Source organism: Solanum dulcamara, chromosome 9 (assembly GCF_947179165.1).
Source record: "Solanum dulcamara chromosome 9, daSolDulc1.2, whole genome shotgun sequence".
In the NCBI taxonomy this organism is placed as follows: domain Eukaryota; kingdom Viridiplantae; phylum Streptophyta; class Magnoliopsida; order Solanales; family Solanaceae; genus Solanum; species Solanum dulcamara.
The window spans coordinates 68007121-68032366 of record NC_077245.1 but is presented as its reverse complement, the minus strand read 5'-3'; the positions used below and the strand labels follow the sequence as shown (position 1 = coordinate 68032366).

The following is a 25246-nucleotide window of genomic DNA, read 5'->3' as shown; positions in this document are numbered from 1 at the left end:
CCACTGCTCTGGCCTGCTTCGGTGCTGAAACTGTCCCGCGATAGTGAGGGCATTTCCTCCGTACATGGCCTGGCTCTCCAAAGTTAAAAAAGCTGCGATTAAAAGACAGACGGCTACCTGAAAATGATGCTCCCTAGCTCTCATGGGCCTGATACTGCTGCGGAGTACCTGAAAAGCTACTAGTAGAACCGAGCAGTGCTGATTGAATTGGTTGGACAACAATCATCGGTCTGCCTAACCCTCTAGAATAAGACTCCTGGAAGTTATCTGCACTCTTGGGCCTTTTAGCCAAAGTTTTGGCTTGCCCATCCTTCCTCACACCTTCAAGTTTCTTAACAAAATATGTGACCTCATTGAAGCTCCTGCCGGAAGAAGTCATATGAATAGAAAGTACCTGCAACTCAAGGTCCAACCCGTTCACGAACAACTTGATCCTCTTCTCCTTAGTAGTGACCAGCTGAGTAGCGTACCTGGACAGTGCATGAAATTTGGCCTCATAAGCAACCACTGATAACCCTCCCTGTACGCTCACAGACGGTTTGATCATACGAAGTCTCAATAAAATTAGTGGTCTAAAATATTTTTTTAATAAAGTCGTGCAAAGAGCGAGAGAGGAGAATCGTAATTATTTTACAACGTATTTAATAAGTCTAAATATTGTTAAAACTCTCCTACAGATCTGATTCGCTTATATCTTTTCAGATCCTTTAGAAGGCTTTTAAAACAAGAAACAAATGCACTCAATAGGTCGAATCAGAATGGTTCAGATTCAGACCTAAAAATCAAATGTATTTAATGAGCTGAATCTGAATAATTAAGATTCAAACCTTCATTAAGTGCAAACAAATGAGATCTAAGAGTTTCTATGATTGAATATAATTTCTTTTGTCGTTGTTCAACGAGAATGACTCTTCTATAATAATAAAATATCAGTGATAAAATCAAAATTTATATTTTGCTCGATATATATAATACAATTTTTTCTATACAGAATATAATCTTGGAATGAAGATTAACCACCATATGTTCTAACGTAGCTCGGCCACTCAGAAATATAAAGGACATTATCGAGTGAATAGTGAATAACACTTTTTCAATTGATTGAAAGTATTATTTTGCCCTTGCCCAATGATTGTGCTCTTCTATAAAATAAAATAGCACTATTCTTTGTTTCCTTCAATAATCATCAAAGCTAAACAGATTTTCATTGTTGAAACAAAATTCTTGGAGTTAATTAATGGAGTTAAATGAAGCAATTTTGTATGTTAATGGAGTTCGTCGAGTGTTGCCTGATTGCTTAGCCCATTTGACACTTCTTGAGTATCTTAGAGGTTAGTTACATTTTTGAGCTTTAAAGTGTGTTTAATAGCCTATTGATGTAGTTTTTGGCTTTTGGCATTTGATATTATCTTTGATTTACTATTGTAAGGTGATTGCACCTTGTTGTTGTCGTTGTTACGATTTTTTGCATATATGCTTCACGCTACTTTGCTGTTAGTTATCATATTTCTCTCCACTATCATTTTTTTTGGGGGAAAAAAGTTTGATATATCTTCAACTTTGTGATTTGGAGCTGATATACCACTCGTTATAAAAGTAGTTCACATATATTCCTACCGTTATAAAAATGGCTCGTATATAATCTTACTGTTACAAAAATGGCTCACATATATATTTTTATCTAACCGAAGTGAAAATAATAATTTTAAATTAATATTTTTTAAAAAACATTCATGTAGGGGTATATGTGATTCTTTTCATACGTGATTTTTTTTAATTTTTGATTATCATTATTTGAGTTTCATATTTTTATTTTATTTTTCTTTCATTCTTTAGTGTAAGAATATAAGGGAAAAAATGTGAATGAAAAAAGAGAAAAAAGTATAGAAAAAATATTTCAAAGTAATTATTTCGGAGATATTATAAAATATTTTTTGTATTCTATAAAAAATATTGGGGCTTATACGACAAATTTTATAAGATAGTCATTGAAAACATAAATTTGATCATCAAAATAATAAATTCAAACCAACTGTTGAATAAAAAAAATTGTGAGAAGTATAAAATATATCCTACATGAATGTTTTTTTCTTAATAAAAAAAATTTTAAACTAAATTTAAAATTGACTTTTCACTTCTGTTAGAAGAAAATAGTATATGTAAGTCATTTGTGTAACAGTAGGGGTATATATGAGTCACTTTTATAACGAGTGGTATATCAGCTCTAAATGACAAAGTTGAGGATCATATCAGACCTTTTTCTCTTTTCTTAATTACTGCTTTAATTTGTTTGAGCCGAGGTCTTTCAAAAATAATTTCTCTACCATGGAAAGATAGTAGCAAGACATGCATATACTTTATCCTCTCCAAATCTATTGGTAGAATCTCATCGAATATATTATTATTATTATTATTATTTAAATAAAAAATATTATTCAATAGTTATTATGCAGAGTAACCAAAAATGTGCAAACAAAAATTAACTCTAGCTTTTAGTGGATACTTTCATTGCCAAAATGAAAAAATTTCATCCTATAAAAAAGTGGTGTTAATAGAAATGACCATAAAAATAGACAAATTATTAAAACTTACACAAAGCATTTAAGGAGAGTTGGGAGAGATTGATTTTTTTAAAAAAACAAACTCCTATTATGAATTTGAATTGTGAAAATAGTTATTTATATTTGAACTAAGATAAACTGTTTATATCATATCTTATGAGATGTGACTTTCTTCAAATTCTATAACGCATGATACTTTGTTCATTGAACTGTATATATTGAGTGAATACATGAGATATAACACTTGTATAATTGATCAAAATTATCTTTTTGCCCTTGATCAGCCATTATGCTTTAAGGACAATTTCGATGGGGATAGGTGGGTCCATGTAAAAGATCACCACTTGGGGTCGGTGACAATAGTCACGAGTTTAAATTGTAAAAATAGTCATTAATATTTGAATTAAGATAAATAATTTATATCAAATTCATTGGAATGTGAATTTCTCCAAACTTTATTAACATATATCATGTTTTGTGCATCAGATTGTTCAAATGTAAATTACGTTTTTGTCCTTATTCGATAATTATGCACCCTCTCTCTCACACAATTGATGATGTATAGACTTTGTAACCAACGCATCAATTTTTAATCAATGGAGTACTTTTTTTGTACACTATTTCTTGTCTAGGCTATTTCCAGGCACAAAAAATTGTTTACATAAATTTTCCATTTTTTTGGTTGGGGAGGGGGGTTTGGGGTGTTCCACGTGACATCATTAGTCAACGGGGTGGTGGTGGTGTGGGGGTGGGGCGGTTAGACCAAATCTGAAACTAACCTATAATGAGGAACTTTCAAAAATCGTAAAGACTTGAAACATAATTAGGTTTTTTAGCTATAATTTATTTAATTATGTTTCATAAATATAGTTCTAGTTGCTATACCAATTTCCTTTTGTATATGTCGTTGCATTATACAAATTGGACTTTTACATTTATACATCTCGCTGCATTATATAAATTGAGTTTTCATAGATATTAAGCCTGTTTGGATGGCTTAAAAAAGTAACTTTTATGTATGAAGTACTTTTAGAACTTTGAAGTGCTGAAAGTTATTTTTATAAATAAGCAGTTGAGTGTTTGGATAAAAGTGCTTATGTTGAAAATAAGTGTTTGAATTTTAGGGTTAAAAGAATAAAAATGATAATTTGGGAATTTAGTTAAAATATAAGGGTATAAAAGTAATTTCCATGGTTAAACAAAATGGCTTTAAGCACTTAGAAAAAAAAAGTTAGAAATCCTAACTTTTCATTTTTGACTGACTTTAAAAACTTTATGGCTTAAAATTAGCATTAGACAAACACGTTCAAAAACTAAAAAGATTCAAAAACTAAAAAGAGGTTTTAAGTTGGTTTTGACCAATTTAAAGCCCATCCAAACGGGCTCATTGTATATACAAATACAAATTTGCTTCAAAGATTTGAATATGAGTTCTAAATTCGCTTTGTATACAAATACAAACTGTTAGAAATTTATATACGAGCCCCCACTGATTTGTATATGAATCCCGAAAAATACAAATATAAATTTCACGTTAGAAATTTGTATATGAATCCTTAAATTTGTATAATTATAAATTTGTATAATAACAAATTTCATTATGTGAAATTATAAATATGTTAAATAGTATACTACTAATGTTTGCCGATACACAAATATTTTCTTGTCTACGTCAAATCATCAATAATCAAACTTTCTCTATTTTCAATCTATTGTTTTCTTTTGTTTTCCTATTTCATATTCCCTCGTTTTGACATTATTTTATTGTTAAATTTGTTTAACAATACTGACGCAAAGTATTTTATGCATTGAATTGTCCAAAAATATTAGGTAAACGTGAAATATAATGCTTTTGTGATTGATGAAAAGTACTTTTTTCCCTCTTGATCAACCATTATGCCACTTCTATAAAATATATATGGGATATTACACAAGTACTTTTAACTATAATCGAAATTGTTAAGACACACTTTAATTATATATGAGTCCTATTACCTTCTGAATTATTTTAAATTGTAATAAACACATCCTAAAACTTATTTAATCACTCACATGAAGGGAGGTGCTTTACACTCTTCTCCACGTCAGTGCATTGTTAGATCTAAAAAAAAATTAAAAATCATCAGATCTAGCAAAAAATTAAAAAATCATCAGATTTAAAAAAAAAAATTAAAAAAGAATTTTAATTTAATTTGTGCTCACCATATATTGCCTAAACTAAATCTCTAATATGTAATTTTTTTCTTCAAATTTCATGTTAAATGTTTTGAGTAAAAAAGAAAAAGAAAAAGAAAAATTCTTCCAATATTATACAAATTGATGAAATATCTAGAAAAAAACACCGACAATTTAAGTATGTTGTGAAAAAAATATTTATATTTCTAAAAATGATAAAATTGGACTCTATTTCATAATGAAAAAAAAATTTAATTAAAAAGATATTAATTTAAGTTTTAATGTTAATTACTTATGTGTATTAATTAATAATGAAAATGTCCAATTGAAAATGGACATGCGTCCAAATTAGTCAGATTTTATACTTCTTTTTCGTCTCTCACTTGCCTCCAAGAGAGTGAACACAATCTTTGTGCCACCTCAGCACTGAAGGGTGTGTTTATTACATTTTAAAATAATTTAGAAGGGTAATAGGACCATGTATAGTTAAGGTGTATCCTAGCGATTTCGATTATAGTTGATAGGGTACTTGTGTATTATCCCAATATAAAAGAAAAAACTATACAAATTTGTACCTACTAGGCAAAGTATTTATTCAAATTGGATCCAACCCAAATTTTATTTGAATTAGACCCATGATTCAAACTTTTTATCCACCTACCCCTTTGTTTTATTCACTGAACCACACCATTATGTCATTTCTATAAAATATAAAAGGGAAAACTACACAAATTTGTACCTACTAGGCGAAATATTTATTCAAATTGGATCTAACCCAAATTTTATTCGAATTAGACCCATGATTCAAACTTTCTAGCCGCCTACCCCCTTGTATTATTCATGAACCACTGCTCTTTCATCTTTGATACCATCGGAGTATATATATACTCTGATGATATCTATATATTTTGATGGTATCAAATTGTAATTGAATAATCTTTTCACTGAAACACTACATGTTATATATATATATATATACTCTAATGATATCAAGGAGTAATCGAATAGTGTTTTCTTTGATTTCATCAGAGTGTATATATATACTCCGATGATATCAAACAGTAAACATGAATTAACAGTTAAAAATAAGTGGAGTATGAAAGTAAAGTGTTAACCACTTATAAATAGTTTTTTAAAATTTTATTTTATGTACAAGTATTCTTTTTCCAATATAAAATAGAATATAAATTCTCTTATAGAGTGAGAATTAGCAAATAGTATACGTGCTTCACCTGCCTACTAACTCTCTTATTTTCAAGTATTTCATTTGCAGCATCTCTGTGATCATGTGGGGTCAGTGTTTAATTTCTTCCTTTCACACTTAATTCTAGGGATGAATATGCCATAATATAATATGGTATTTAAAATTCATTTTGCTGATTGTGATTGTTAAAATATTACTCTTTCTGTTTTATTTTATATGACATCATTTGATTTGCACAATGCTTTAAAAAAAAATTACAACTTATGGTCTAAAACAATATTTATATATTTGTAAATCATTTCATTAAGGGTGAAAGAAGAATTTTAAAATTAATTTTTTTTAATAATATTAAGGTGACATTCTTTTTAGAACGGATTAAAAAGAAAAGGGTACCATATAAAATAGAACGGAAAGAGTATATTATTACAATATCAAATTAATTCAATATGATTTGATATTGAATAGAAAGAGTATACATTTCAATGGAATCAAATCATTCTTATTAAATACAAGTTATATAAACATTGAAAAATAAATAGTATTTAATAGAAAGGATATAGACACATCATGGTAAATTATTCATTGATTTTTATAAATTGGACAAATATTGTTGGACATTCCAAAATAGTACAGTAAATACGTAAAGATGGACGAAAGAAGTATTATTTAGTTAGCATACATGGTCACTTTCATCAGAAATACAATTTCCGATATTTAGTTAATGTCGTGACAACTCTAATTTTGAATTTATTTAGGACTCGACACATTTTATACGGGATAAGTGCCCAAAACACACTTACACTATCACTTTTTCTTGATTGTCATACTTAAACTATTGAAAGTGTGAGTTTCATACCTAAACTCTCATTTATTCGTTTGAGAAACACACCAGTGGTGTGTGTAATACACTCTCTCTAATTTTTGAAAAAATCTTGCAACATGTTATTTCACATGGATAAAAATATTTTACCTTGACAAAAATTAAATAAACTATTAATATTAGTTAAAAGTTAAAAACTAAAGTATTTCTATCCAAAAAAGAAATTATTTTTGAAAAAAAAAATTATTTTTTTTTAAAAAAATTAAAATATTTTTCTCACCACCTCCCCCTCCCCTCGACAATCCCCCGTCCTTTTATTTTTTTTTAAAAAAATTCATACTTCACCTCCTCCCCACTACTTCCTTAAAAAAATGTTATTTCTTTTATTTTTTTAAAAAAGTAAAATTATACCCACCCATCTAACCCTCCGCTCTTATTTTTTTTTATTTTTTTTTACATTTTTTTATTTTGTGTTAGATATGTACCTATATTTTTAGAAAAATATCTTTTTTCTACTTGCATATCGAATATAACAGAAATTAAAATATTATTTTAAAAAAGATTTTGCGGCAAGTACAAAATACTTTTCTAAAATCATATGTATATATCTAACACAAAATGAAAAAAAATTGGAAGCAAGGTTGGATGAGTCGGGGTAGAATAATTTTTAAAAAAAATAAATAATATCTAAATTATTATTTGAAGAGAGAGAGGGGGGGGGGGGATGAAATAAGATTTTTTTTTTGTTAAAACTTTTATAAAAGAAATTTAAAAAAAATAAAACTAAAAAATGGTGGTGGTGGTGGTGGTGGTGGGGTGTGGGGGGGGGGGGGTTATGGTGAGAGAAAGTGGTAGAGTGGATAGGAAAAATATATATATTTTTTTAGGATAGTAATACTTTAATATTTAATATTAACTAATTCTAATAATTTATTTAATTTTTATTAAGGTGAAATGTTGTGTCCATGTGGAATGTGATGTGACATATTTTTTTTAAATGAAAGAGAGAGTGTAATACGCACATCATGTTGAGAATGAAATAAAAGAGAGGTGTGTTTTCAAACAAATAAGTGATAATTTAGGTACGAAACTCACACTACCAATAGTTTAGGTATGAAACTCAAAGACAGAATGACCTAGAAGACCTCTTTACTTGGTTCCAGTTGTCACTAGACCCTTCTACGTGCGATTTTGTCAAATGAACACTTAAAGTTATTAAAACACATTATTTCAAGCCCCTTTGATCATTGATCAAGCTTATGTGACATTTTTTTATTGAATCAGATAAAAAGTATGATTACACTCGTTTAAAAGCTAGTGAAAACAATTATTTTAATTTAAAAAAATATTGAAGTTAAAAAAAAAAATATAACAATTTTAAAAAAATTCCATCCCCAATCTACTGTACCTTCTTCTTCCTCCTCATAATTTCCGCCCAACCCCTACCACCAACACACACTTCTCTATCTCTTCTCGTACTCTTACACACAATTCTTCCTCTATCTTTTTTCATATTCTTTCTATCATTTGAGAATTTTAGTGTGATTGGAAAAAATGGTATTTATTTAGATTTGGGTAAAAGAAAAAGGACAAAAAAAAAGGAGATTCTTGATTGTGAAATAGAGCAAGATTTTAGATGGATTTTTGAAATACATATGTTTGATGCTTTTAAAATTGAATGTAATTTTATATAAAGCATTTTGGATAAGTTTTTCTACGGTGACCCATCTTTTGATCTTCTTCTTTTCTTTCTCTCACCTTCTATTTTAGTCGCTTTATCAACATCATTAAATAACAAAATTTATAACAAAATATCGTAACAAATCTTTACTTGTCTCTAATTCCTCTTCAACACAAAAAATTTACAAGGGAAGAAACAAAGAAGATAAGATAAGATCTAAATAGCAAAATAGATGAAAGATATGCAAAGTGAAGAAAAATTAGAAAGAAATCGATAAAAAAAGGCTTTGGAGATGAGTTTAAGATTTTTTTTAAAAAAAATACTATTTGTAATAAAAAAATATGTGGCAATTTATATTTGATGTGGATTGTAATGTGTTATCCACATCAGCGCGATTGAGAGATACACATGATCAAAGAGGTTTAAAATAATGTGTTTTAATAACTGTAAGTGTTCAGTTGACAAAGTCATGAGTAGAAGGGTTCAGGTGACAAACGGAGCCAAATACAGGAATCTCCAGGTCATTCCGCTAAACTAAAAAAAAACAAAAATTTAGGTATATTTTTAACACTTTTATCTTCATTTTATACCTGATTCAATTCCTGACCCGCTGAAAATGAGTTAACGGCGGGACTATAACACCTTGTTTGGATGGTTGTTCCCCGTTGTATTGTATTGTTAGTTTAAATATAATGTTTGTTTTGATTGTTACCTATATTCTATTGTATCGTATCATTTAAATCCATCGTTAGATAACGATGAAAAGACTCATTTATATAACGATCGATTTGGTGTGTTCGTGTCGTTACCTTAATATTTTCTTTTGCATCGTTATCTTAATATTTTCTTCTCATTTTATCTTTATTTATTATTTAATAATTATATTTCATCTATCACCCTACTTTTTCATAGTAACTCTAATCCATATACTATTTTTTTTTTTAAGTTTTATCATTCGAATCATGAATGTATTACATTATGTAATGATAAAGAATGATACAATCTATCCAAACATTATATTCATAAAAATAATATAATATAATATAATACAATACAATATAATATAATACATTACGAAATAATAGGTAACAACCATCCACCAAACAAAAGTTAAGTATTCGGATAGTAAAACGGAGTATAAATTTTAAATTAGAAAAAAACAAAAAAAATATGCGCCGGAAATGACGAGCAGACGCCGGAAATTCAAGGCCCAAATCATTCGGCCGGAACACGCGCCGGCTAGTGATGGACAGGCTCTATACGGGTGGCGCGCCGGAGAAGACTGGTTGGGACGGAAAAGTTACTCCGCCTCCTCCTGTGGTTGCGGTGACACAGAATGACCACTTTAAGAGTGGTCGATTCGAAATTCAGACCTCTTTCGTTACACACAGCCAAAACAAGATGAAGCGCTTTTACAATGTAATCCATCAAATGAAAGATCTTAGGTGAGAAATGCATAAATACAATACATTAGGTGCTAAAATTAGGAGAGATTACTATAAATTTGCTACCTTAATATATCTATGTACGTTACTAAGATTTAAGTCTATATACATTCTGTAACAGTGTCCAATTACTATAAGTTAGAGTGACTATTCTGGCATTCAATTCTGCTCCAGCTCTAGCTTTGTAGAGCTGAGCAATGCCAGAGCCAACATTTTTATTAACCAAAAAATCCAAGTATATACGTAGAAAATAATTTTAAGCATGTATAAATAGTATAATTTTTTGGTGAGGTTCGACACTATCTGGCTTTCGCCCCTGGAGCTGAGTATGTCAAGTTCAAGTGGGTAGATGTGTGTTCCTGTATTTGTTTGACTCTTGTGAACATGTTCATTTTTGAGATTTGTGTTAAGTGTAAATCTGACTGCTTAAAGGATTCAGCTATCTTCAATCTGCAACTATTCATATAGTATATTTTCGTGTTTCTTTATATTCTGTCTGTTACGCCATATTTTCTCCACTTCACTGGCCTAAAAGAAATTTTAAGTTTGCTTGACATAAATAAAGACTGTTTAATGCTGCAAGTACAGAAATAATGAAAAAGTATCATTATAGATAGGAAATATACATGAACTGGGTGGAAATTACTCTCTTCTGTACAATTTCACCTTTGGAGAGAATTAATTTTGTAACTGAGCATCACTGTAATGCAGCTTTTGGAAGCTAGCTTTCTGCAGTTGGATCTTAATATATGCATGGTTAGGGGTGCAAAGTTCCACTCACCCATAGGTATGGTATATAAAGGAAAAAAGAAGTTAAGTGGAGAAGGGTAGAGGGGCAGGCCTATTCTGAGTTTTGAACCATGTGCCATAGACCCTCGGAGATTTCTCGGTTTAAAAATAAAGGAAAAAAAATCCCCCCCCCCCAAATTAAATCTACATCTTTACAGAAAAGCATGAGGTTATAGTTCAGATTGGTAGTGTACAAATATTACAATATCTGACCTGTGTTTAAATGTCCAAATCACTTTCTAACAAAGAAGTCCTTGTATCTTCTTGATTTGAGCATAGTTGAATGTCCCATTACATGCATATATAGATGTCAGTGATATCTGATATGTAGATGCGGCTTTAGTAAGTCTTCACGGTTCTAGTGTTTATAATTTCTCTTGATGCTCATTTCTTTGCCACAGTGTCCTCTCTTGTTCAAATGTTTGGTCTTCATTCTTCTCTTACCTCACTCACTCTCCTTAGAATTTTATAAAAATTGATGCATTCATCTCAGTGCATGTGTAATTAATTAAATTTTCGGTAGTTTTAATTTCTGTTGGTGTTTGGCCTTGTAAATTGCTTCTGGCTGAATCTGATGACCTTCTATATCATTTAATATATATGTATATATTTAAAAAATTTCAATAACCATTTTCTTCCTTTTCCCACTTTTCTATCTATTAGAATCAAATATTATCAATCTAATTCGATATCCATGTTCATAAATGTTTGTGGCTTGCTGGCTTGGCTATCAATGTATTTGTATTTTCCCTTTAGTAATAGTAAGTTAAACAACCCATACTTATATGGTGGTAAAAATTTGGTGTGTCCATTTTCAAGTTGTTGGATCTGTAATTTTGATTGACTATGTTTTTTCCTTGTCGTCGAAACTCACTACACCTCTTAATGTTTTTTCCTTGTCGTCGGAACTCACTACACCTCTTAGCCTCTATTTTCTGCCCAACTCTTCAGGAATTTGTAGTTTCTATTTCTGTTCAGATAATTAATCTGGATTTCTATGCTCTCTCTCTGTTCCATTCTGATGGTTTCTCTGAAGTTGCTCTTTCTTTGGCCATACAGAGATAGGCCTGACAGGTACCAAGCTAGGCTGTGGTCAAGGTGGCTGTGGGGCGTGCACTGTCATGATTTCTTATTTTGATCAGAATTCGAAGAAATGCGTGTGAGTCTCTTTTCATCTATGTCTATAATAAGTCTGTGTTGTTCCTTTTGTGCTTGGGCGTAGGATACGCATGACTAAATGGGTAGCAATGATTTCTGCAACTGCTTTCTTGAAAAATGAATAAACTTTCTTGTTTCTCATGAATACTATGTAAGGTTTTGGCTGGTATATAAACCCCCTTCCCATAAGAAAACACCCACCACCAATAAAAACAGGCCTCTACTACCAAAACTTGAAATGACCAATTATGTGCAAGATATATAATCTTCATTCTTGTATCCAGGAACACGAGCTTGCTGTGATACTGTTAGTAAATTGGACTTTGATACCACTTCTTTATATCCTTTGTGTCTGAAGGAGCTTGCGCACGCATCAACTAATTTCATGGGGTACCCTCTACCTTCCACCAACACAGGTATCGGGTAACTCTGTCTACCAAGGCTTGTATGGATGAGAAGAAATCATCTAGTATTTTTTTTGTCAACATTGGGATTTGAACTTGAGATCTTATGGTTTTCAACCCACTTTATTGACCACTAGGCCACATCCTTGGGTGCTAACTTTAATACCTTTTCTTACTCTGCAAGGAGTTCTCTTAGGATGTGGAATGTGAGTCCACGGCGAATGTAGTTGACATAGAGAGTAAGAGAAACTAGTGGACGATATGGATAGTGAAGAAATAAAAAGCATAATGATAATACTAATATTAGCAATAATTTGGTAAACGTAAAGTCTACTTGATTTAATTGGCCCAGGGCGCATCTCTTCAATTGAGTTAGTATATGACCAACACTAAATTTCCATAAATCAGATTTGGTTTCTCATGTTATAAGTTTCTATAGGCACCATGCAATAAATGCATGCTTGGCTCCTCTATATTCTGTGGAAGGGATGCATGTCATCACAGTGGAGGGAATCGGGAGCAGCAAAGCTGGATTGCATCCAATTCAGGTAACTTAGTTGGTTTCATATGTCCCCTGTTTTTCATCACATGGTTTTTCTACATAATTTATTGATGGAACTAGGGTTGATTTCTCATATGGTCACTCAGCTAATAGTTATTATCTCAGAAAATCATTTTTCTTCTTGATTCCAGTTTTATCAACAAAGAAACTGACTTTCTGAAATAATAACCTATTAGTTGAGTGACCATCTGAGAAATCTAACTCGATGGAAATATTTCCTTATGCAACTTTCTTCTGACTCTCCTGCTTTGTCCACTACATTCTAAAGGAATCATTGGCTCACTCGCATGGCTCACAATGTGGATTCTGTACTCCTGGTTTCGTGATGTCCATGTATGCATTGCTACGATCTTCTAAAGAACCGCCTACAGAAGAGCAAATTGAAGAAAATCTTGCAGGAAATTTATGTCGATGTACTGGTTATAGGCCAATTATTGACGCATTTCGAGTATTCGCAAAAACTAACAATGCGTTATACTCCAACACATCTTTACAAGGCGTTAGTACTGGTGAGTTTATCTGTCCTTCAACGGGTAAGCCTTGTTCATGTGGGCCGCAGGCTGGAAGTAGTGAAGAAGAAATCATTGAGAAAAACTTAAGCAATGGCTGTGGCTGGAAGCCATTTCACAATGAGACTGATGGAACCACATACACCAGCAAAGAACTTATTTTCCCTCCTGAACTTTTATTAAGGAAATTGGCTTATTTAAGTTTGAGTGGATCAAATGGACTAAAGTGGCACAGGCCTTTAAAACTTCAACATGTGTTGGATCTAAAAGCAAGATTTCCAGATGCCAAGTTAGTTGTTGGAAATTTAGAGGTGGGAATTGAAGTCAGGCTTAAAAGAATTCACTGTCCTGTATTAATATCTGTTGCACATGTTCCTGAACTTAACCATATAAGAGTTGAGGATTGCGGCTTAGAAATAGGTGCTGCAGTGAAATTGTCACTGCTCGTGGATGTATTAAAGAAGGTAAGAGATGAGCGTCCTGAGTATGACACATCATCATGTCGAGCTTTCATTGACCAGATAAAGTGGTTTGGTGGAACACAAATACGGAACGTTGCATCGGTTGGTGGTAATATCTGCACCGCAAGCCCAATATCAGATTTGAACCCTCTTTGGATAGCAGCAGGAGCAAAGTTTTGTATAATGGACTGCAAAGGAAATGTCAGAACATGTTTGGCTAAAAATTTCTTCAAGGGCAATTCTAAAGTGGATCTCAGAAGTAGTGAAATTTTACTGTCAATATCATTGCCTTGGAATAGGCCATTTGAATTTGTGAAAGAATTTAAGCAATCGCATAGGAGAGATGATGATTTTGCCATCGTCAATTCTGGGATGCGTGTCTGCCTTGAAGAGAAGCACCGGAAATGGGTAGTTTCAGATGCTTTGATTGTGTATGGTGGGGTTGCTCCATTTTCATTTGTTGCATCAAAAACTAGTCATTTTTTAGTCGGCAAAAATTGGAACAAGGAGCTGTTGCATGGTGCTTTGAAAATTTTAGAGGAGGAAATTGTGCTGAAGGAAGATGCACCTGGTGGGATGGTTGAATTCCGAAAATCATTAACGTTTAGTTTCTTCTTCAAATTTTTCTTGTGGGTTTGTCATCAAATGGATGGACAACCATCATTTATTGAGAAAGTTCCAGCTTCACATATTTCAGCTGTAGATTCATCACTTCGACAATCCATTAATTCAATTCAGGATTTTGAGATTAAGAAGCAGGGTACTTCTGTGGGTTCTCCTGAGGCTCATCTTTCATCAAGGCTTCAGGTAACAACATTCATAACATGAAAATTATGCTTTCTTATTGATGTCTATTCCAGTACTGTTTATATTTGGAATACAAAAAATGGAAGTCTGAAGTACATAAAATTCTAGGTTGCATGTTACAGATAAGAAGAACAGCTAAACATTTAAAGGCTTCTTGATATCCTAGCATATCACTAAATCTTACGCCATAACAGACGTAAGAACTGGGATGACCATTGTTCTAATGGCTTTCCTGACAGTAGCTATTATTTTACTTCTGCAACTCTGAGAAGAACAAGTACACAAAAGAATCATCTGATATTGTTTCATAAAAAAGTGAATTTTAGGATTTTAGGTCCTTCTTGCTTCTCCTGATCTTGTATTGTATATATTGGGATTGAATCTGCATTAACAGCATAAGGGACATGGTACCAAGTTTTTTTTTTGATAAGGTTATCAGCTTTATTCATTTTTAGCATCCAGCAGATTCATATGTTTGGCAAAATAGTGTAGCATCCCTGTTACATCGACAAAGCTAAAGATGTAGTGAGCTGATAAAATCAAAAACACTTCTGGTGAAATCCAAAATCTATTTATGCGAAGAAGCTATTAAACTAAGGACCTTTTGGCCATAAAAATTATTCACTTTTTTCCAGAATAATTTTTCACTTTATTTGAAATTAGTGTTTGGCCATGAAAATCCCAAATCCAATTTGAAGTGGTATTTCAAAATCGAAAAAAACACTGATAACCTATGTTTCAACTCACTTTGCACTATTGAAGTTGTATTTAAGTACATTCAAACATGAGACAAAAAGTATAATCAAACACAACTCCAACTCCATAAATTCCAAAAAAAGGAAAATATTTGGAATCTGTGGCAAAATGCCTACTAAGACATTTAGCTTTCAAAAATTGTGTTTGGGTAGTGGTTTCACGTTTTAGTTTTTCCACTTTATATGTTTTCTGGTTTGTGTAGGTGCATATTTCTATCGATAAACACCATTGGTGCACTTTAATATTCCTGGATCCAATAAGTAAATGGATTATTGTATTCCTTTATTAATAATTACCAACAACTTTGGGCCCCTTTGTTGCTTCTAACTTTGCTTTGGTATAGCCCTTTCTTCTGGTAAGGAAACTTTTACAATAATCGTGATGTCTATAGTTTACGCACTTTGAAATAGTTATCCTTCATCTGCTATGTTTGTCCAAAATCACCACTTAATATTTTTGCTGGAAAATGTGTAACATTTTAGGTATCTGGAGAGGCAGAATATACTGATGATGGGCCAACACCACCCAATTGTTTGCATGCTGCTTTGGTATTGAGTTAAAAACCTCATGCTCGTATACTTTCAATAGACGATTCGGGTGCCAAGTCCTCTCCTGGATTTGCTGGAATCTTTTTGGCTAAAGACGTACCTAGTAACAACAAAATTGGAGCAGTTGTTGCTGATGAAGAAGTTTTTGCCACCGAGTTTGTCACTTGTGTGGGTCAGGTATGATACCACGCTTTGAGATATTGTTTCCATGCTTAAATATATCTATATCCTAATATAGATTAATATTCATATTTAAGAAATGGACCTTGGGCCTATTATTTTCTGGGTGAATCCTATTATTTTGTAGGTTATCGGAGTTGTTGTAGCTGACACACATGAAAATGCAAAACTTGCTGCTAGAAAGGTTCAAGCTGAGTATGAAGAGCTACCTGCAGTTTTATCAATAGAAGATGCTATACAGGCTAACAGTTATCATCCTAATGCGGAAAGGTGTCTGAATATGGGTGATGTTGAACAATGTTTTCAATCAGGTCAATGTGACCATATTATAGAAGGAGAAGTTAGGGTAGGTGGTCAGGAACATTTTTATTTGGAGCCTCATGGCACTTTAATATGGACAGTGGATAGTGGCAATGAGGTGCACATGATCTCATCTACCCAGGTACTTCAACAGAAATCTAGTCATTTTCTAATGGTTTGTGAAGTATATCTTGGTTTATAGGACATTAATTGTGGTGTTGGGTTCTTCATTTATCTTTTTCCCCATAACACCTGTTGTTTGCTTGGTTAGATGTAATTTTTAATAATCCTTTTAAAAAGGTGGTAATAAGCTATCCATCGGCCATTGAGTTGACTGCCATTTCTTCTCTGTAAAGCTTCAATCCTGTCATGGAAGTCAATTTCAGTTACTAAATTGCTCTTGTTTCCAAGAGCACTAGATGTTGATGATGTTAGAAAACACAAGAATATACCCTGCATATTTTTGTATTCTTGAAAGGCCCAGATGGCACACATTTGACCATGATATGCATTTTTACATGCTTGTTCTGTACTGCTACTCTTTTACTTTTCGACGCAAAGTAAAAAAAGATGCAAAACCTATCTTTGACTATAAAAAGCATAGCTCCCTGCTAAAGTTCTCCATTTTGCTCTGGATACTTTTGCTTTTCACACTCACATGATATATATGTGATCAATTATAATTGTCTAATTTTGGCATTGTCAGATTAGAATTAGTCATGAGTGTTCTCCTTGACTTCAATCTTAGTTAGTTCCATAAGTTGGTTAAGAATTCTACAGATCATTATTATGATGTAAGCCTGGTTTGGTTCGACATATGAATTAGGTTAAAGCCAGCTTAAAATGCTACATCCCTGTAATTTAAAATCTCTGCTGAAAATTTGGTGACAGAATCATTGTCTATTTTGCAGGCTCCTCAGAAGCACCAGGAGTGTGTCTCTCACGTTCTTGGTCTTCCGATGTCAAAAGTGGTTTGCAAGACTAAAAGGATAGGTGGTGGATTTGGAGGCAAGGAGACTAGATCTGCTTTCCTTGCTGCTGCAGCTGCTGTTCCATCATACCTATTGGATCGTCCAGTGAAACTCATTCTGGATAGGGATATAGACATGATGATAACTGGGCAGCGACATAGCTTTCTTGGAAAGTACAAGGTAAATAGATGAGTTTGTCATCATGTTATACACAGCTAGACTCATTCCATGCAACATCTGTATGGCATGGGAAAGCTTGTTTAACTCATTCACTTTTGTGGTATTTGTTTTTCAAGCGTTTCTGGGGAACACATGATAGTGTAGCTTAAATTTGAATTAGTGTAACTAGTATCTGGTGAACAGATTTTTGTTATTTCAGTGTGTCAAACCTTTTGGAATGTGTCAAAATGGTAAGTGTGTCTTACATATTGTGATGGTCGAATATGTATTCTTTCCAGTTTGCTGAAAGACATTGAATTGTTTAGCAGCATAAACAGATAAGAATTCTTTAGGCATTTTTTGGAAATAATTTAATTTAAGCTTCTCATTTTACCCTTAATGACATGATTTTATAGTCACACATATGTCATGACGTGTTTCAGTCCACAAGTTTCAGAAGTCTGTCTTTCTTAAACTGTGCGCAGTCAAACTGGTTCACATAAAATGAAACGGAGGAAGTAGTATTTTCTTTTGGATTGGAGAAATAATTTGAATAATCTGTTCTTATTTTTAGGTTGGTTTTACAAATGATGGGAAGGTGCTTGCCTTTGATCTTCGTATCTACAATAATGGTGGAAATTCGTTAGATCTATCACTTACTGTACTTGAAGGTGCTATGCTCCAAGCGAACAATGCATATGACATACCAAATATGAGGGTTTATGGAAATGTCTGCTTCACCAATCTTCCTAGTAATACAGCTTTTAGAGGATTTGGGGCCCCACAGGTTATGCTAATGGTGGAGAATTGGATAGAGAGGATTGGCATGCAAGTTAACAAAATCCCAGAAGAAATAAGGGTACGCCTTGTGCTCCTGATGATTTTCTAAATTGTCTTTCTTCCTATGAGATGCATATCGGCTGCTTCATTTTCCCTTGCTTTCTTTAGTCTCACAGGTGATGATATATACAAATTGTTTCTCTTTTTCACCAGGAAATGAATTTCGTAAGTAAAGGATCGGTCTTATATTATGGTCAGAAAGTTGAAGACTGCACCTTAGGGAGACTCTGGAATGAACTGAAATCTTCTTGTGACTTCATTAATGCTCAAAAAGAAGTTGAAAATTTCAATCGCCATAATCGATGGAAAAAGCGAGGTATTGCCATGGTGCCAACCAACCTTGGGATATCTTTCACTACGAAGTTTCTTAACCAGGTAAGTTGGTGTCTTTGCTGTACAACCTAGAGTTCCCACATAGGTCCGTGTTCCTTTGAGTAAATGAGGATATTAGTTATATTGCCAATTATATTGCCTTTATATTATCCGAACACTGGTTTCAGCAAAGGTTTGCTGACCAACTCAAGCTACTGGCTCCTGTTCTTCGTAAACAATACTTAGTTTGATGCTGAGTGTTTCATATTTTATTTTATGATAAAGTATAATCCCAAAGATCTATGTTGGTTATTCACTGACTGATTCACTACAGGGAGGTGCTCTTGTTCAAGTTTACACAGATGGAACTGTGTTAGTCACTCATGGGGGTGTGGAGATGGGCCAAGGTTTGCATACAAAGCTTGCCCAGATTGCTGCATCTTCCTTCAATATCCCTCTAAATGCAGTGTTCATTTCAGAGACGAGTACTGACAAGGTATTGGGTGTGAGACAAATAACAAATATCATTGTTTGAAGCTTCTAATTTCCTATTGGTGAATAAACTGAAGGATACATGGGAATCATGTGACTTAACACTTATTTTAATTCTAAAATTACACTGTGACGAGACAGAGCTAGGAATGTGCTAGATGGCGATGAGAGATAATGAACTAAACAAGAAGTTGAATAACCAATATTAAGAACTTGAACATATTCTAAATTTCATTAAGTTTCTGTAGCTATTGAGCTTTGCCACTGCCTTTACTGGCAACCTGAAAATTGTGAAGTATATAATAACTATCTTCCGAGAAGGCAAAATTGATCTTCCTTGGATAAACGGTGCTTTGTTCCTTGGATAGGGAGAGGGGAGGGGATTTCTTCTTAGCACATCAAATTCTATTCAAAATCCTTGTGTTGCATGCTATTTTTGTTATTCGCTTTCTGAAAATTATTGCTTGTCTCATCGGCTTTTTTGCCAATCCAGGTTCCAAATGCCTCGGCAACAGCTGCTTCTGTAAGTTCTGACCTGTATGGAGCTGCAGTACTGGATGCATGTAAGCAACTAAAAGCACGGATGGAACCTATTGCATCCAAGAATAACTTCAGCTCTTTTGCAGAGGTGTCTCCTTTTGTCCTGGCTTTTAAATGATCTTTTCTATTTTGAATTTATGTTAATTTACTTCTATTCCGGTATACTTCTGTCTGTCATTTAAAATTGATGATTTATGTGTGGACGAGGATGGGAGGAAATTATAAAATGAATTTCTTGAAAATCTCTTTAATTTAATGGTTTAATAGGTACAATAAATAGTATTAAATTAAAGAGAAAACATGGAGGCATTTGTCAAATAGTTGTGGCTTGTGATCAACCTTATTATATTGGCTGTTTAGTTTCTGTTTCCTAGTGTTCTTTTTCTCCATTTTGCTTGATCTTTCTATGCTTAAGACGTAATCTACATCATCTTTCAGATAGAGAGCGATATATGCATATGTCCTGACACACCTTCCTTCCACCTTCAAATTATTTAATTGTCCCTACCCAACAATGTTTCCTCCTAGTTTCTTGACACAAATACAGTAACCTCCTTATCGGCAGTTCACAGCGTAACACTTCTGAAGGAGTGGATGCAAAGATGTGACGTCCCCTCACTTGCAAAAAGGTTAAGATGTGGCCTTTGCCAACTGTTAAAGAAATGGACTTTGGGCCAAGCTTATTTCAAGAGGTGAGGATTACCCAAGACTATATAAAGAATTTAAATTCCCTTCCCATTGCCGAAGTGGGACTCTTCACACCCCCGCAAGCCCCGGGCTAGACATATGGAGCGTGAGCAATTTAATATGTGGGCCTGGCTCTAATACCAATATGAAGGAAAGTAATTTTACTCAAAAAATCATAAATCTTTGAATGATCTCTATTAGTCCCCTCTCTACTTTTCTACTCTACAATGGCTTGATTTTGAAGAAGAGTATCCCGAAAACCAGCAAAAAATGATGTATGGAGTCTATGACTTGGCTGATCACAGTTGGAGAAGATAACTGTGAAATTAGCGTGCTACATCCCTTCTATCAGGCCTTGCCCATCTAGGATGGCAGATGGTATTTTGTATCAGTGAGTACGGAAGCAGATGGAGGACTTAACACATGGATATGTAGCCAAAGAGAGGGGTATAAATATTTTGGTGAATGCTTTTTAACTGTTGACTTTTGAAACAAAATATTGTTGAATCATGACACTCCTAGTCATAAGATCATAGAAAGGCTGGATGATGAGAGATTTTTCATAGCATGAATTTTAGCTTTAGTAATGCTAGCTGTCTTGTTGTTTAGTTGCATAAAGTTTTAGTTTAGTAGGAAGTTAGAGTTAAGGCTGGGAAAGAGATCCCATACCAAAGATGGAGTGTATTATTTACCTGGGAACTGCTGAGTCCCACATCGGAGAGATGAGGAAAAATTGGTCTCTTTATATGGTCTTGGGCAATCCTCATCTTATGAGCTAATTTTTGAGATTGAGTTAGGCCCAAAATCCATTTCTGTATACTACAAAAACATATCCAGTGTAGTTCCACAAAGTGGGTGCGGAGGAGGGTAGAGTGTACGTAAGCCTGACCCTACCTTAGAGGTAGAACAGTCCAAAGCAGTCCATTAAAAGAAATAAAGTAAGTATTGTTAGAGTATAAAGTTCATATACGCATCGAAAACGTAATCACGGATCTTAAACTTACATATTAACATAATAATATAAATTAAAATTGCGAAAATCAGAAAACTAACCTTTTGAAGCTTTCACAAATGTTGTTCAATAGTGATGAATCCAGAATTGCTACTTTCTGCTGCTTTCTACTATTAACCTGACCAACTATCTTTAACCGAACTTGTGTGGACAAGTATTTGTTTCTTTTCAGAAAAGGATACTTTCTTCTTCCCTCAACATGCCCTTTTATACGCCCAATTCTTGGTGTAAGAGAATCAACAATTAGGGCTATTCAAGAGGCAATAAAAGACCATAAATGGCCATTTAAAATCAGAAATGTTTTTGCCTTAATCAACAAAACGTTTTTTTCTTTTATCTACCATTTAAAAGTTTGAATTTTAAAAGATATTATTTCAAAAGATCCGTGATTATATCATTTCTTCTATTTTTTTACCATTTCTCAGATACAGTTAATTAGTCAGGCATAGTAAGGACCATGGAGTTATTTAACAGAGGCTTCCAATTGCGATAATAATTTGCAAAAGAATGAATTAACTATATCGTAATAAATTACAAATTATTTCACTAAAAATCTGTAATTGCACTGCTCGATTTAATTTCGAAATCCACCATTGCATCTTATTTAACTCTCCGTGTTAGAATTACCGACACCAATCAATTAAATCAAATTTTCTGAAAATTTAATTTATTGACTAACTTAATCCTTTATTATTATACTTAACTTATTTTACGTGTCGGATAAAAATCCACCTGCAAGGTTTCACGCGAAAACTTATAAGCAACCATAAAGGGGTGTCTTCTATCTCAAGACCGAGACACGGTTCTATCAACTAATTATTATTTCACTAATGTGATTTGTCATTATCCAATCTATTAGGAATTTATTGACTCATTAAAAGAGTCTCAACTTTTAATATATTAAAATAATAAATCAAATTACATAGATCATAATAATTATATCAAGATTAAGAGTATAAGTACATGTAATGATCTAGAGATATTGTTTATTGAAATTCAGAACCAAAACGAATATCTCAATTTGGTCCGTTCAATAGACACTAAATGTACTAGCACAAGAAGTTGGAATTTTACCATTTCCATAATTAAGATCAAATTATATTCAATCTTGTGCTATAATTGTCAAGATGTTTGTTCTACTTCATCTTTGATTGTGAACATTAATTTATAACTTATATGAACCAACGATTTTAATCTTCTGTGTATGAGTTAAATAACTCCATACACAAAATCGTCTACTATATAAGCAATGGACTCACATATAATAAACATAATGATCTATTCAAATAAAGACTTTATTATAAAAAATAAAATAAAATAAATTGTCTTCACAAGGGATTACATAAAATTACTATAACTCAACTACATGGCTAATAGTATATCTCAACAAGTACAAAGATCCATTTCTCTATCAGGAACTCTAATTGAAATTTCTTGAAACAAGAGGACAAGCTAGGAATTTGCAAAGATATACCATGAAAAATTTCTGGTAATGGAGCACAAGGATTTTCTTTCTGGTATATTTCATTTTCCAATAAAGCTTCTGGCCACAAATAGTAAAATTTCTTTCCATGGCATGTTCTTGTGTAATTACACTGTGTGCTGCTACCAAGCCCAGATGGACAATTATGCAAGTTTTTCTATCTCTCCCTCAGGAATAGAAAATAATTCTTTATTTATCCGACATAAATTATGTTTCTACCTTAAAACTTGACTCTGAAATTTTCACCGTCTTCTTCTACAGCTCTGTCATGATGATAATAAAGGAACATTGACCACTAACCACATGTCTTGTCTTTGATTAACTATCAGCTTGTCAGTGCGTGCTACATGGAGAGAATAGACCTTTCTGCTCATGGGTTCTTCGTTACACCTGACATTGGCTTTGATTGGGAATCTGGAAAAGGCAATGTATTTAGGTACTACACCAGTGGTGCTGCATTTTCCGAAGTTGAAATCGACACATTGACAGGCGATTTCCATACTAGGAGATCAGATGTTCTTGTAGATGTTGGATTCTCCCTCAATCCAGCGATTGATGTTGGACAGGTTATTGTTGTTCTCTCTGTACTGTTTGTGCATACATTTTGATTTTTTCATTTGCTTAACTGGTCTGCTTAATGAAATAATTTGGTTATATGAATTTAAAAGTAGACTATCGATTGGTAAATTGAAGCTGCAAGTTGTGGCTTTTTCCAGATCTATCAACATGTAGGTAATGTTTGAGTAATCTTCATTTTGAATGGTAAGCAAGAAAAAAGAACAGAGATCAGATTTCTAAAGCCTACCTCACTTTCCTAAAAGTAGAGAAGGTTTCCATTTGTTTGTACTTTGTACTGAATTTGATAGGGATTATCAGATCTTCATTTTATTCGTTCTTTTCTCCTAATGTGCTGATATTTAAAAAATGGTGACTTGCATACATTATGTAGAGCGCCATTACTTCCCACTTTTGCGGTCTTGCAGTTTATTGTCTACATTTGGATAGAACTAGAACCGCTACCTCACTAGATCCTTGCATCTGAAATGGAGCTTTGCTAACGTTCGTGCATACTCCTTATATACTTGATGCAGATAGAAGGAGGTTTTCTACAGGGTCTGGGATGGGTAGCACTGGAAGAGCTGAAATGGGGCGATAAATCACACAAGTGGATTCCACCTGGATACTTATTCACATCTGGACCTGGAAGTTACAAGCTTCCATCTTTGAATGATGTGCCTTCCATATTTAATGTCTCTCTTTTGAAAGTAAGTTTACTGCTAATTCCATCAATGAGCTGATATGCACCATTTCTTGAACTGCTTAAAATCTAAGTATGATTATACTTGAACTGGTATATTGTTTCTGCCTTGGAAACAGCCTCTGGCAGAAATGCAAGGCAAGGCTGCGTACAATAGACCCTTGTGGTCAGGCCCTTCCCCGGACCCCGCGCATAGCGGGAGCTTTAGTGCACCGGGCTGCCCTTTTTTTGGTATATTGTTTCTTTATTCTTGAATAATTTTCGGCTTTTCCATGATATTCCTATTTTTATTTGGAAGTCCATATGCATCTGCACACCATATCTTAAGTTTGCCATTAACAATCTGCTTGACATTTACCAACAGAATGCCCCAAACCCCAAGGCTATCCATTTTTCTAGAGCAGTAGGGGAACCACCCTTCTTTCTTGCCTCATCTGTCTTTTTCGCCATCAAGAATGCCATAAAATCTGCAAGGATGGAAGCTGGTTACAACGACTGGTTCCCTCTTGATAATCCAGCCACTCCAGAGCGTATTCGAATGGCTTGCTCCGATGAATTTACACAATTACTTGTGGATTCTAATTTTCGCCCAAAGCTAAGTGTTTGATGGTTGTACTGTACTGAATAAGTGAAGCAGTTCTTAGAGCTTCATATGATGCCTTCTTTACATTTTCCTGTAACATTATGTAACACTTTATAATAATGTGTAACTTTGAAGCTTTGATTTTTAATTTGAGTTTTCTAAAATCATTATTTGTTTGCTTTGGGTATTGTTGAAATTGATTGAGATTTTTTTTTTTGGAGTTTATATATCAATTTCGACGATGTTTGACGAGAATTTCTAGTTGATTTTGGCTGAGTTTTCAAATTTGAAGTTAGTATTTTCGAAAGTTGTCTTAAAAGAAATACTGTGATGACAAGATGATCAAAATTACGTACAAAATATGCTGTTATTTTAATTGAAGTGTTATATTTATTTTTATAAAATATTATGTGTACTTTTCATTAGGGGGTACATTGGTTAGTTTGGTTTGATTTTTTAATTAAAAAATAACTAAATTAATTATATTAGTTTATTAAACTTATAAATCAAATTAAATCAATCTAATGTCGGTTTTTTGGGTTTTAGTTT

General features: G+C 33.1%; 1 protein-coding gene across 1 annotated transcript; it reads left to right on the top strand.

Moving 5' to 3' along the window:
• The first annotated feature begins 1136 nt into the window (after positions 1-1136).
• LOC129902068 (xanthine dehydrogenase 1-like) lies at positions 1137-24874 on the top strand. The gene is given in 14 exon segments (XM_055977095.1): positions 1137-1331; positions 11735-11834; positions 12677-12785; positions 13068-14576; positions 15815-16057; positions 16188-16502; positions 17272-17511; positions 18065-18349; positions 18484-18705; positions 18977-19138; positions 19628-19762; positions 23186-23422; positions 23948-24121; positions 24479-24874. Coding segments are annotated over 14 exon segments (4068 nt in total). The 5' UTR covers positions 1137-1237; the 3' UTR covers positions 24722-24874.
• Positions 24875-25246: the final 372 nt, after the last annotated feature.